General features: G+C 39.0%; 1 protein-coding gene across 1 annotated transcript in view; it reads left to right on the top strand.

The window, feature by feature from the left end:
- The window catches only part of ITGA6 (integrin subunit alpha 6), a 65,339-nt gene that overhangs the window by 12,452 nt on the left and 37,664 nt on the right, over positions 1 to 15,223 (top strand). The window contains exons 2-4 of the mRNA XM_026697052.2: positions 11,045 to 11,172; positions 12,177 to 12,256; positions 14,423 to 14,684. Of these exons, the coding sequence (XP_026552837.2) occupies positions 11,045 to 11,172; positions 12,177 to 12,256; positions 14,423 to 14,684 (470 nt within the window). The remainder of the gene's footprint in view (positions 1 to 11,044; positions 11,173 to 12,176; positions 12,257 to 14,422; positions 14,685 to 15,223) is intronic.

Genomic DNA, 15,223 nt, shown 5'->3' with positions numbered 1-15,223 from the left:
CTTTTTTGTGCCATGGCCTGGTACTGGCATCACAAAATGATCCATGGCCCGGTACCGGCATCAGCACACATGACAAGGCAAGGCGAGCCGAGCGACCAGCCAGCCATCCCCCGCTTCTCCCCGCCACCTTCAACTCCTCCTTTGTACCTTTGTTGATGGGCTTCGCTTCGGGATGGCTTCGGGACAGTCCCTCGGCTTGGCTTGCCTTGGGTGCTGAAAGAATCCTTACGCCTTAGTTTCGTTTGAAGCCCCCCCCCCCTTCGATGAAACTAAGGTGCAAGGATTCCTTCAGGACCCAAACGCCGCTTTCCAACCAGAAAAGCTCACCCGGAAGCACTTTCTTGTCAAACAAGATGGCGGCGCCCAGCAAACCGGCGGCCCGGTAGGAAATGTTCCACGGACCGGTACCAGTCCGCGGCCCGGTGGTTGGGGACCCCTGCTTTGGAAGACATGCTTTGGAATATGTGGAAATACGAATGTCTGACTTTTATTTTTTTTTCTAGGATTGTGTTTCTATTGTATAAACCATGCAATCCTAAGAAAAAGAAATGGTTGCTTTAATGAGTCATGTACAGGTGCTCTGTTGGGGAGCTGTGTGTTCTGACATCTCTTCCCAACAGAACCTGATGTATTCTATAAACTCTAATGAATTTTTCTAAGGAATGCTACAAACTTCCATAGAGGAAGAGAAAGTAATTGAACATGCGTTGTTAACGATTGGGTAACATTGAAGAATGAATTGCAGTGCAAAGCTGTGAATGAGAAAGCTTGTGGAACAAGGTTGCCCTTCAGATATTTTGAAGTTCAGCTCTGATCGCTTCTAGCCATCATAACCAACATGAAAGAATTGTGTATTCCTTGATTTATGACCACTATTGGGATCAGAACCTCAGTCTTTGAGCAAAGCAGGTAAGTGAGATACCCATATGAGTGCTTTGCCCAACAATTGCAATCTTGGCACTCCTGGTTGCAATCATTAAGCAGTCTCCCAGTTCATTAAAGGGACAGAGTGAAAGAGCTGTCTGCTGAGTTCGGCTCCCTCCCGTGCAAGGATGGGATCTCCTCCAGCAGGCTGCTGGAATGGAGCTTAGATCTTCAGGACCTGTGCTCCATTTTTCCATCCCACCTAAGAAATTCAGCTCCTCTCTATGCGTGGAAGGAAACTGCTCCAGCAGGCCGCAGGAATAGAGCTTGGATTGTTGAGAGGTGAGCTGTGTTTTGTATCCCACCAAAGTTGTTCAACTTTCCTTGGGTAGCAGCTCTTTCAGCCAGCACCCAGAATCAAGAGCGAGTCCTTTTGGCAGGCAGCAACAGCTTGCAACCTTCCCTGCCAGCTTCCCCATCGACTTTCTGGGGAAGCTAAGAAAGAAGATTGCAAATGGCAATCATATATTCACGGGACACTTGGCATAAGTGTTGAATTGTTAAATTACATTATTAATGTTAAATACATTGTTAAATGAATTGACAGTGGATTGCTGTTGTGCTTTTTTTAAGTTGCTGGGCAGATGGAGACAGATGGGGAAAATTTTGCCTTAGAGCTAAAGACATGAAGCATAATTCAGTGTCTTTCCTAAACATTGCAAACTTGTTTTTCTGTTTTGTATAAGTGCTGCCTAATCGTTCTTTTGTTTAAAAAGATCACTGCTTTCTTAAAACAAAGCTGTTCTAATAAAAGCACAGGTGTGAGCTGAGAATTGGAACTGTAATGGAACAACAGTCAAAAAGTCTTCTAAAAAGTCTTTTGCTGAGCTTGTGGAAAAAAGAAGGCTGTTTTTGCTTCTGTCCCAAACTTGCCCGGCTGTCATATTCCTATTTCTATGTGCAAATTTTCGGGGAGATTAAAAGAGTGGTATTAACTGGACTTCCATTGTGCACCGTTGCAGCACTGAAGAAATTATGTTTCAATATAAAGTATTCTTTTTCTTTCTTGTTGCCAGCTAGCCAAGAGTCTTAAGTAGGGTGTTTGATATGATGTACTTGCAAAATGTATTGTTTGTGAATTCCTCCACAAGCGGATTAAATGGTTTTTAGTCCAGCTTTTCTTAACCTGATGCCCTTTCCCTTACATAGTAAGTGCAACTCCCCAAATTCTTTAACTATGTTGGCTAGAAATCTGAGTAACAACAATCCCAACAGGGCTGGAGGTCACCAAGTTGGAGAAGGTTCTCCTACACAAACGTGAGGATTGGAATGTACTATTGTTCTTCCTTTGGGTTTCACAGTGGTTTAAAACACACTGACACACCTTTTGAAATATATCTTTTAGCACAGAGATTCAGAGATAATGACCTTCATTCCAAATGCCTTCCAAATGCATCCAAATGTTTGCATAGTTTTTTTTTTCCTTTTAAATTTGCACAATAAGATAAAAATGAGATGGAATAGACACAGGAATTAGTAATTGCAAAAATAACACAGACCACAACTCTTCAAGCATTCATTCATTAGCTTGCCTTTCCTTCCATCAGCTCAACACAATCTCTTCCATTTTCATACCCCCCTCACAAAGTAATAAACACATAAAATTGATTGAAGAGACGGTGACTAGTCAATAATCAGCCAAATATTTTCTAAGGCTGAGAGTAGATTTAACATTTGGCTTTATTCAGCTAATCCATTCACCTGTTTGCTAGAGAAAGTCCAAGAGAGGTGACCAAAATACAATAAAGCATCATCAGGATAGTGATGATGATGATCAAACAAACAATTCATGATTAAATGGAGCATAAAACAAACATAGCTAAAGACTTGAGAAACCACAGTGATTTTACTTGGCTCAAATAAGGGTCCGTCGCCAAGAAGGTCATATGATTGACAGACAGACATCTCACTTTTGAAGGATGATTTATCTGATGGACAAAAACTCTTCAGATAGCCTAACTAGATCCAAAATCATTTAAAATAGCCTCCCCCAATCTGTTATCCTTCCTTACCTGACATGGTCATTGACCAGGGTAGCTGTTGTGTTTACCACATAATTATTAGGTTGTCAAAAAGCTAGAGTTTTGTTGATTTAAATTGACACTCAGCTTCCTCCTTCTTTAACAGACCCTGAACAGAGTCACGCTCAGAATTGGTACAGAAAAATAACTACAAATTTCTTTCCTTTACTTTGGGATGTCCTCCTATTCTAACAGGAGGTCTATGGCCAGTCCTTCTTGAGGTTCATTCCCAGAAATGAATAATATTACTGTAGCATTCTCCTTTGCAATCATAAATCTTTTATTTGATTCAATGATTAAGAAAATGCCTAAACAGCTTATAAAGAATACATAAAATCAGAATGAGTATAACAATATTAAAATGAACATTAAGATGGTAAACTCTGATGTACCAATTTAATAATTTTTTTATTAAGCTAATCTTTCTCTCTCAGCTCAATTTACCTCATAAGGTTGTGAGGAAACATTGAGGAATGCCAGGTTTTCCTGTTCTGGCTCATGAATGAAAAGTAAGATAGGAATCTACCAAATAAATAATCTCATCCTGAGCCCACATATACTATAAAAATGGCCCAAAATCCTGTTGCCAATTTCAGCAAAATCAATTTGGGGTGCTGGAACCACAACTGAGTTACTGGTAGGCTCACGAGCCAGGAAATGGCTCCTCCCTACCACATACCTTTCCTGTAACAAGAAAACTGGTTTGCAATTTCCTTATAAATGCTACATCGAGTAAAGGTAAGAAAAGAGCATAATGTTTGCTAGACTGAGTTCCTGTGGTTTCCCCTTCTCCTCCTCAAGAAAAATAAAGCACTGCCATTCCATATAAGGTGTTTGGCATCTTAAAGGCCCAACTCCATTATAAAAGCTGCAGAGTATGCCAAATTCCAAACTTGCCTTTTTTTCTTTTCTGCTAAACATCTAGGCAGTGGCTCCACCAAGCCTTTTTTACTCTTTTACGAGACAATTATGCAGACGGTTTCTCACAGAAGTAGCCAATGTCTTGCCAGAATTGAAATGGGTTCCCTGAGCCCCAAAGCAGATTGAAGGTTGGAGAAGGAGACATTGTTCCCAAACTAGTAAACTCAATGCCAGCTGGAAGCAGAATAAAAATGAGGCTCTATAAAAGACCTTCTCCTGAAGGAGACTTAAAAAACAGCTACTAGGTTCAAGCATGAATTCATTTTAACTGTAATTCAGCTATATTTCTTGACTTGTTATAGAATATTTCATTGTATCAGATAGAGGTCTTTTTTCTAAAGCCTTGTACAGGAATTTTTAAAATTATGGAATAGATATAGTAAGGACTGTGCTATCTCTCTTACTCCAAATTGATTTCTGCAAGAGTATGATAATTAAGAACATTAACTGCATCCAGTTTTTGTTGCCACGATATAAAAAGATATTGAGACTCTAGAAAGACTATAGAGAAGAGCAACAGAGATGATTAGGGGACTGGAGGCTAAAATATATGAAAAATGATGCAGGAATTGGGTATGTCTAGTTTAATGGAAAGAAGAATTAGGGGTGACATGATAACAGTGTTCCAATATCTAAGGGGCTGCCACAAAGAAGAGGGAGTCAAGCTATTCTCCAAAGCACCTGAAGGCAGGACGGGAAGCAGTGGATAGAAACTAATCAAGAAGAGAACCAACACTAAAACTAAGGAGAAATTTCCTGACTCTTAGAACAATTAACCAGTGGAATGACTCAACTCCAGAAACGACTCAACTCCAGAAATTGTGGGTTCTCCAACCCTGGAAATTTTTAATAAGAGATTGGACAACCATTTGTGTGAAATGGTATAGTTTCCTGCCTGAGCAGGAAGTGGGACTAGATAGAAGTCCCTTCCAACTGTTATTCTGTTAATGATAATTATTCATCAGCCATATGAAGGCAGAGATGGCTAGTGGTTATAGTCAGATGGCCAGTTATAAATCAAGGGATCCATCTATAGGTCAGCAGATGACATTTCTTGTAAGTGTCTGGCACTCAAGCTTACCCATTTTCTGGACTATCTGTAACAAAATTGTAAACAAGTAATTAGTCTAAGTACTTTCCGAGGCATGTTAGATCATTTTTCTACATGTTATTGTTATTCAGGGCTATACAATTTTCAGCCTCCCATAAAGGAGGCTTAGAGTCACTCTAAGAAGCTTCCATTGAATTGTATTTTTAGCGTCACCAAAGGGGACATGACTAATCATATTTGGAGAATAATCGCATTGACATTATTTAGTTAATAATATTTACTTTTAGTTTAATCACATTTTAATTGATTAATCTTCTTTGTTCCTTTTTTGTCCTGTTCTGCTTCAACTTGGTCTGAGCAAAGATTTGTAGTCTAGAGTACCTGGAGAGATGGCAGGACAGATAATGAGTTTCTGGGGTCTATATCCCTTATCAAAGATGAATATTTTAGCAGCTGACAATGGAAAGTGTCATTTACTGTCCAAGATGAATGATAGCCTATTACCCATAACAGCCATTTTTGTTCTTGTCTGAAAGAATCACTGCATTCCATTATTGCTTGAATGTCTTGTATGAAAATTTCCAGTTTGCTCAGAAGGCCTCTGTGGGAGGATCGTGGATAATCAGGTGAACCAAAGAAGGAAATGTATATATCGTTTTTATACGTCAGTTGAATCATGCTTTGTTTCCAGGAAAAGATTCCTATTCGGAGGCAACTTTGATTTCCTGACACTATTGTCAAATGGTTAGGATATTTTCTTACCGTATACCCGGTTGTAAACATTCCAAAAATAATCTGCGTAATTCCTAAAGATTAAGAGTTAGAAGATTCTTTGTGCAATGGTGTCATAACACACACGTCATTTAAACTTTGTTATGACTTGTGTGGTTGGTGTTAAATAGGGTTTATTGCAGTCCAGAATATCTTCCTGTCAATCTTAGGGTTTGCTATTAGTTGAAATAGACCTCTGATGGGCACTTCTGAGAAAAGCTGGGATGGAGAATTTTATGGCCCAGTTCTGGCTAAACATATTGCCTTATAACACATTAATACATAAGGGCTGCTTCAAGAGCTTCCTGGTAGATTGGATCCCTGGCCCATTTAGTTCAGCAGTCTGTTCCCAAGATGGTCAATTGACTGCACAAGAAAACCCACAAAACCATACAGCATCGCTGAACTACAGCTGTCCATTCAGTGTAGCCAGGAGGGCAATGGTGAAGGATCCTGGGAGATACAGTTTGGCAATCTCTGGAGAGCCTTCAATGTACTCACACCTGAAATTATTTTATTCACTGGCTTTGGTCAAGTCTTTACAGCCATTTGTTTTAAATGAACCCCGAGTGATTAAAGCATTTCTGAATTGCCCTATACATTTTCCTGAGACAAACCCAATCAGTTTGACACGTTCACACACTGTCTGGGTGGGTTGGAATTAAAAGGAAATACATATTTGTCTGGGAAACACCCAAACCTGGCAGCCAGTTGCTCTTAGCATGCCTAAAAATAATTTGATAAATTTCACCTTGATTCCTCCTTTGTTGTTGCTTTTTCTTAAAAAAAAAAATCTGCAACAAAGTCTTATAAACATTTTTCTCTTTGTACTTATTTTTGTACTATGGAAAAAAAACCTATATATTTTAAGGTAGTGACAGTCACTGACTATTTTAGTACATTGCTTTTATTCTAGTCATGTGCACACTTATTAGGAAATAAATCTTGCTGGAATGTGCTCTTAGAGAAATTAATTTTCAAGGAGACATATCTGAAAAGAAGTTGAGCATTTCCTTTTCAAGGAAGTTAAGAGGTGGATGTAATAAAAGTCAAGATTTGGACAAATAAAAAGGAAGCATTTAGTCTTGACAGAGGCAATCATGCATTGCTCTACACGATGGTGTGGATGGTTCATTTTAATTTGGTTTAAGATGATGTGTGAAAGTGGATTGTGGTCCTTAAATAAATTATGATTTGCTTTGGGGCATTAACCCAGTATGAAACCATTCCAAGTGTGGCATACCAAGCAATGGAGATGAGGATGCATAAATTATGCATATGATGCATGAATGAATGAATGAATGAATGAAAAGAAGTAAGCACAGAAAAGAAAAATAGAGACAATAATTTAGTAAAGAAAAAAAGCACACACACGCACACACATATATATAATCCCCCTTCATCGTGAGTATAAACAATTTTAGCAATTTATCACTTCTCTCAAATTCCTTCAAATCTCTAATCTGATCTTCAAATAATGTCCTAGTTCTTGATTTCTTTTCATTTTTTTTCTTTGTCTCACAAAACTCATCAGGACTTTAATAAATCTCTCTTGTAAATCCACTATAAGAAAGATCCAGATCAATTTTTCCATATAATTCTTGGAGACTGTCTTTTTAAAATCCACTTTCAGATCATTGAAAATATGATTGATCTGAAAGTAGACTTTCTACTTTGTTCTTCTTCCATAACTTTGTTACATATCATACTTAGTGACCATGATCTCCCTCATAGACTCACCATGTTTTAAGACAATCTATAATGGGAGAAACTCCTAAAATTCTTCTGGGTCTGATGCTCACAAATATCCTTAAACATATCCAACGTTAAACTTTTTGCTTCATAAGAAAAATTTAAGAGTTTTTCTCCTTTAATTGTAATCTTTAGTTCCTTCTGGTTTCCTCATGTCAATCTTCATAGTCCCATCCTATAATTTTTTATTAAGAATTCAAATTCTTGATGAATATTCACTTTCCAATGGGAAGGATTCTTATAATTAATTCAAAATATTATTTTAGTCACCCTTTTTATTCCCCACAAAAGTAATTTATTTAAGTCCTTAAACTTGTATTTAAACTTTTTTTTAGCTAAGGATTGAAGAAGATTCATATGATGTTTTCAGGCTTTTGCTCCAAATGTTCCTAACAGCTGAAAAGCAGTTAACAAGCAATTTCCAAAAGTGTTTAGAAAAAGAAATATGCAAACACAATGTCCTTTGGAAAGGCACCAACTGCAATTTTAGCTAAGATGGTGTTCCCTTATCTCTCAGAGCTCTAAGTCCACCAAAGACTTCTGTTCTTGCAATCTCCTCACAAGGGGCAACAACTGTCTGGAGCATTTGTGGGTGATCTCAAGTCCCTGTCCAGAGAGAAGTTATGAAGAGCTCTTCATTCTGCCACATTAGATGACTGCGGTCTTAGCAGAGCTATCTTCAGCCATTTTCCCCCTGGAAGTCAGAAAATTCACCAGTAGAGCTGGAATATGTGAAGCTGCTGTAGGGAGCAGAACTCCCAACTCTGATCATTAGCCCTTTAACTATTAACTCGATGATTGCAGACAGGTTTTGTAAGATTTAGCATGAAATGTTTATGTACTTTTCTGACAAGTTGAGAGTCTCTTCTTACCTGAGACTACATTTTCAAGGTATTGAAGATCCCAAAGAGGAGCTAGAGCACTACATCTGGATGGATCTCATTCATACTTTCCTAAAGCACTTTTGAGATGATTTGGGGTGTGTGCATGTAAAAATGTTACATACACTGATAAGGTCCCATTAGTGACAGTTTTATGCCAAAGTGGATTTATGATTGTTTTCTTGATTCCACTGTAGTATATATGTGCATACACAGTGTATATGAAATACTGTCCATTATTTTCTGTTTAAAATAATGTACATTTTTTAGCCCCTAAGACATCATGCTTCTTTCCAGCAGATTCTAACATTAAGGGATGGTTTTCATTCAGACTGTAACCCTTCTACCCTTTTGTCCCATGTGTGAGAACATGTGTGTGTGATGAACTTCAGTTTTATAGACATGAATTTCTTGCTCTGTTCTTTTTGTCTGGCAAAACTCATAGTTTCTTGTCAGTTCCACTAATGTTTGTTCCTCTTTGCTTCCCCTTGGTGCTGACAAGGCCAACAAAAGCCATGTCCATTTAGAGATTCTGGGAAATGTTCACCCTTCTGTCCTGCTTGAGTGTCATTGTGCTGGAGTTTTGTTAAAGGGAGAAAAAGCATTAAAGGGACAATTGTTTCTAATTCTTAAAACATGCAAAAGGGTTTTTTTTTAATGTGAATATACAGTTTATGCTCATTGTGCCATCTGTTATGAAAATTGCTTCTTATTTAGTAGCCTGACCATACACATATCACATAAACATTGTTTTTGTGAATTTCCCCCCTCTTTAAGTTAAATATATAAGAGATAAATAAGAAGGAAAAATAACACAGTAGGGAAAAAATAATACCTTATTGGAAACCACCAGTATGTCTAGCATGCAGTAATTTACCAATTTGTAGAGCAACAGATTCTCACAATAAAATAAAAGCCCAGAGTTCCTTAATGATATGAGGAGATGGGACAGGCCATTCACTACATCAGAAAAAACAGCACAATGATTCATTTCACTTTAATGTGTAGTTTTCTCATCTGATGAAAAAGCCAATGATTTTAAAGCATAGGTTTCAATAGATGATGCTGGCTTTACTTGGAGTCACTGGAGTTATCATTTGGGAGTATTTTTGAAGCATCTCAGTAGGATGAAATGAACCGAAACAACATGACAGCTGATGAAATGTATCATGTATTCAGCCATTAATAGTTGCAGCTATTATTTCTATTGTTTTTCTCCTGTCCTGTGGATTTACTTCACTGATTTTAATCAGGAGATACATTTATATCTGTAGTTGCCTATTTGCAGTAATGCTCACATTAAGGTGTATTTTAGGCCTGGTTGTCACCTGAGAAATATTAGCTATGGTTTGTTAAATGGACCATAATCATCAAGTTTTTACCACAGTTGTTAAGCAAATCAGGTAGTCATTAAGTGAATCACACTACTCTTAAGCAAATCCACCCATTGATTTTCCTTGTCAGAAGCCAACTGGTAAGGTCAAAAATTGTTACCACAATATGCTGTAACCATTAAAAATGTGAATCCATTGCCTGCCCTCAAATTACTCAAATTATGACTAATGACTGCGGGGTTGGTTTAATGGTCATAACTTTAGGATAAGTCGTAAATCATGTTTTTGAGCACTGTCGTAACTTCAAACATTTGCTAAACGAATGGTTATAAGCCAAGGGCTATTTGTACTTCAGGTGATATGCGACCTGAAGTTCCAGAATTGGTGAATTCCTGAAGGAATTTCCTAAGCACCAAAGGAGCTGGGCTAGCATGGCAGCATGTATTTGGCAAACTGAGGGCAGTGAAATTTATAGGGAGGAGGATGAACATTTCTTCTGATAGGATCTACAGATCTTGGCATATTAGGGTCATGTCTTCTTGATGGCAACACCTGCCCTAGGAAGATTGGAACGGCACTGGTTATTTTGCCCCATTTCTAACTCTGTTAGCCTTTTAGAAGGCATCGATTGTTTTCACAGGTGTATTGGTTAGGCAGATAGATGAGCATACAGGTGGGGAATGGAGTTGACTGCGTGTTTATATTTGGTTAGTTTGTTTGTTGCCTAATCTTGTAAGCCGCTCTTATGTGAGATATGTGGCTCTATAAGTCAGGTAAAGAAAAAAGCTTGAAACCCTTGAGGCAAAGAGTAGACTTGGTCTTCTCTATAAAATTTACGCACACAGCTGGTGAAAAACCATATCTAAACAAGAAACTTAAAGCAAGCTAAAGAATGCTAATACAAGTAGTCCTCGGGACCTACAACTGTTCATTTAGTGACCATTCGAAGTTACAACAGCACTGAAAAAAGTGACTTATGGCCATTTTTCACATTTCCGACCGTTGCTGCGTTCCATGGTCATGTGATCAAAATGTCAGGTGCTTGGTAACCGACTCCTATTTATGACGGTTGCTGTGTCTCACGGTCATGTGACCTGCTTCCGTTAACCTTCTGACAAGCAAAGTCAATGGGGAAGCCAGATTCCCTTAACAACTGTGTTCACTTAACTGTGGCGAGAAAGGTTGTAAAATGGAGCAAAATTCACTCAACCAGATGTTTGTTTCACTTAACAACAGAAATTTTGGGCTCAGTTTTGGTCGTCAGTCGAGGAATTACCTGTATTATTTTATTTTTCAAAACAGAAAAAAGTGCATGAGGTGATACCTGGTGTTTATTTGCACCTTCATCTATCAGTTCCCCATTACATTCTTCTGGTTTTCTTTCCACAGCTTGCTGGTTGGTGCACCTCGGCAAAAGGCTTTCCCATTGCAACAAGCCAATAGAACCGGGGGGTTGTTCAGCTGTGACATCGAAACTCCGGAGTTACCCTGCACACGTATCAAATTTGATGAGACGGGTGAGCTAGCTGGACCTTTGATTATTATTTTTTTTTGTTCTAGGCAGAATAGAAATATTTATTTAGGAACCTATTGGAAGAATCCAATTTGGCAGTTCTAATTTATTTATTTTTAATTATAACTTTTAAATTTGGATACGATCCCCTCTCTAGTTTTTCCAGTTTCCGTTTTCATTGTTATTGGTTTTTGCGTGTAGGTTTTGCTCTTTCAAAAATACATGTATGTAATTCAAGTATAATAGAGGCCTCAGTTCAGTGGTGGGATTCAATTTCTTTTTACTACTGGTTCTGTGGGAGTGGCCTGGTGGGCGTGGCAGGGAAAGGATACTGTAAAATCTCCAGTCAGAGGTGGTATTTGCCAGTTCTCTGAACTACTCAAAATTTCCCCTACCGGTTCTCCAGAACTGGTCAGAACCTGCTGAATACCACCTCTGGGTCAGTTTCGTAGATGCTACAAAAAGTATATATAGTCCTGGAAAAAAAAAGTGTCTTGCAGATATATTAGTGTGATGTCAATTCCCTGACCACCAGTTGTTATATGTCAAAAACAGAATATGATGTACCAGCAGAGTCAAAGAATTTCTGAGTTTTCTAGGCCCAGATTCCCAAGAACAGAATGAGAAATGAGGATGTTCAATGAACATGGAGTCTTGATTCGTTGTTGTGATAGAATGGGGGAAGTACCTAACAAATAGGAAAGGGGAATTGTATGAAGAAGGTGAATACGAGCAAAGAACAACTTCATTCTTTACTATTTTATTATATGACTCCTTACACATTTTATACTATAATGATATCTCCCTACTAAATGCAGTGTTGATCAGAGAAAACTTTGTATTGATAGTGTAGATAAACAGCGCCACCTAAAGACTATTACAGGTATAAATAATATTCAGTGAATCCATAGTGAGAATAATAGTTTGCACATAATTGTACAGATACTAATTAAAAAGGAACAGTAGAAATAGAAGAAACTTTTTTTTTTTGCATTGATTTTTTTTTAGCTGACCCAACAAAAGAAAGCAAAGAAGACCAATGGATGGGTGTAACTGTGCGAAGTCAGGGGCCTGGTGGAAAAATTGTGGTAAGTTTTCAGAATGTTCTCTGAGCCTCAACATTGTTGGTTTTTTGGACACTGAAAAATCTTTAGGATTATTTTGATTGTATAGATACTCCTCACTTAACAACCCTAATTGTCACTGACAATTCCAATACTAAGCAAAGCAGTTGTTGAGCAAAACATCACACAATCGTGCTGACTTACAACAGCAGGTCCAGTTGTGGCTGTTAAGTGGGACATCACATGATTGTGACTTTGGGACCTGCCAGCATCTCCACTGACCTGTGCTTATTAGAAGTTAGTTGGAAAGGTCTCAAACTGTGATCACGCAAGACGCCGCAATTGCCAGAAGTGTGAGGACTTGTTATAAGTAACTTTTTTCCAGCACAAAATGTAAGTTCAAACCGTTGCTAAATGAGTGGTCATTAATTGAGGACTTCCCATATCCTCATTTAGTGTCTACTTTGTCCAGCAACCATTCGCAATTATTGACAGTGATGAAAAAGTAACCCTCGCATTTATGACCTTTGCAGGTCTGTCAAGCAAAAAATAAGTCTAGTCATGGTTTCACTTCACTTCATTTAACCACCAGATTGCTGATCCCAATTGTCATTGCTAAATGAGGACTTACCTGTACTATTTTAGAGCCAGAGGTGGACAACCTACAGATCACAAGGAGACATATATATTTTTTAAAAACTCACAAAAAGTGGATCTGCTACATTGATATTTCTCATCCTGGGAAACTGAGATGTATGGACCTCTGCTCCAGAATTCCTGAACCAGAATTCTAAGAGTCATTCACACATCTTAAAGTTATTAAGGTTGAGAAATACCATGCTGGTGTCAAGCTATAAAGCAGGGATCCCCAAGCCTGGCAACTTTTAAGACTTGAAGTGCTTCTGTCTCTCCTCCGATAGGCTGAGCTGAATTCTGAGGACACTCCTCCTTCTTGAGGCTCCTCCTTAGTGTCCCCGGTTTTGGCGAAGTCGAAGTGATAAGTTCCTCATCACTCTTCTTCACCTTTGCTCTGTAGACTTGGCTGGAATTGGACCCACACCAGATGGATTTTGGGTGGGGCTGGATGTTCTTCACAGCTCACAGAGAATGGGCATATCAGATAAGCACCAACGCCCCTTCTCCAGATGAGCTGTTCAGAGCATCCAGGCATGGGACATACCAAAGCTTGGCGTGTCCTATGGGAGAGAGTCTCTGTCTGGTTTGGAGGCCCTCCTTGTTACTCATGGACCTGTTGCAAAACTCTTCTTCCGAAGGCTGCTTCTGCAGAAGCGAAAACATCCAGCTTATAGTGCTGACTGGAGAATTCTGGGAGTTGAAGTCTACAAGTCTTAAAGTTGCCAAGTTTGGAGACCTCTGCTATAAAGCAACCTAGGAATGATTTCCCCAAATTTTTAAATAGGTGAAAATAAAAATAGGTGTTTGACGGTCCAGCCCATCAAAAATCTGTAATCCCTAGAGTCTTGAATCCCAATTTCTACAATAAAATCCTACCCCACCACAGCATTCAAAAACAAAAGAAAAAAAATATATAGTTTTGTTTGCCAGGATATTGTTTAATCATTGTTACCTCTAAGGTTGTAACTGTGCTATTGTGCCATTTGATTTTCTTTTTTAATTTTTAGGGCTGTATGTATCTTTTCTTTTAGAATTGTGGAATGAAGCGAAGCAACAGTATATGCACGCATGTCCCAAGACAGCCAGGGACAGGTTCCAGAGCAGTCACACAAACTTGGAAAAAGATGTGCCTGCTTGAGTGGAAAGTGGTGTTTTATGTGCTCTCCTGTGTATTGTGTAGGCTGTCTTTCAAAAGGATTTGCAGAGTTGTGGTCAGTTAAGATGGGAACCAGTCTTGGGTGCTCTCTTACATCTTATTTATGGACCTGACACGCAAGGCACATTGATATATAGATGACTAAAATAAACAAAGCAAAACAAACGATTCCAAAAGGTGTAGTTAACAAAGCAGTGTACGTAAGATTGGAAGTGCACTGTTGCATTTTACAGCGAAAGACGCATTTAAGATACGGTTCCGTCTGGTTAAAGCAAAGACATGCTTGCTTATCTTCAGACCTTCTGCGCAGAGTTAATTGTTTGGAAAACCAGCCCTGTTCATTCGTATAGAGGAGACAGATCTGTTGACTGATCGAATTTGCTTTTGATGCTTTACAGACCTGTGCACACCGCTATGAGAAAAGGTATTATGTCAACACGGATCAGGAAACCCGAGACATCATTGGGAGGTGCTATGTGCTGAGTCAGGATCTTTCCATTTCTGGCAATGAGAATATGGATGGCGGGGAATGGAGTTTCTGTGACGGCCGATTGAGAGGCCATGAGAAGTTTGGCTCCTGCCAGCAAGGTGTTGCAGCCACATTTACCAGAGATTATCATTACATTGTATTTGGTGCACCAGGGACCTATAACTGGAAAGGTATAACCTCTTTACGTTCCTATCATTCCCATTGTCCATTTCCAGATTATATATCCTGTCTCCTACAGCAGGGGTCTCCAACCTTGGCCACTTTAAGACTTGTGGACTTCAATTCCCAGAGGGAACTCTGGGAGTTGAAGTCCACAAGTCTTAAAGAGGCCAAGGTTGGAGACCCCTGTCCTACAGAATAATAACCACTGCTGAAAACCATGATGCTCTACTCTTTATGCTACTCACCCCAAAATTGAAGAACAGTTTCTGGTGTATTACAGGTAACCCTCGACTTACAGCGGTTCATTTAGTGACCGTTCAAAGTTACCACAGCGCTGAGAAAAGCGACTTACGATCATTTTTCACACTTATGACCACCCATAATCTCATGATCAAAATTCGGATGCTTGACAAGTGGTTCTTCTTTATGACGGTTGCTGTGCCCTGGTGTGATGGGATTCCCCCCTTTGGTGCCCCTCCTGATAAGCAAAGTCAATGGGGAAACCAGGATTCACTTAAGAACCGGGTTACTAACGTAACTACTGCAG

The sequence above is a fragment of the Pseudonaja textilis genome, chromosome 1, assembly GCF_049901715.1.
Source record: "Pseudonaja textilis isolate UNSWEBS1 chromosome 1, rPseTex1.2, whole genome shotgun sequence".
In the NCBI taxonomy this organism is placed as follows: domain Eukaryota; kingdom Metazoa; phylum Chordata; class Lepidosauria; order Squamata; family Elapidae; genus Pseudonaja; species Pseudonaja textilis.
Note: the sequence above shows the minus strand (reverse complement) of the source record. Positions and strands in the feature narration are given on the sequence as shown.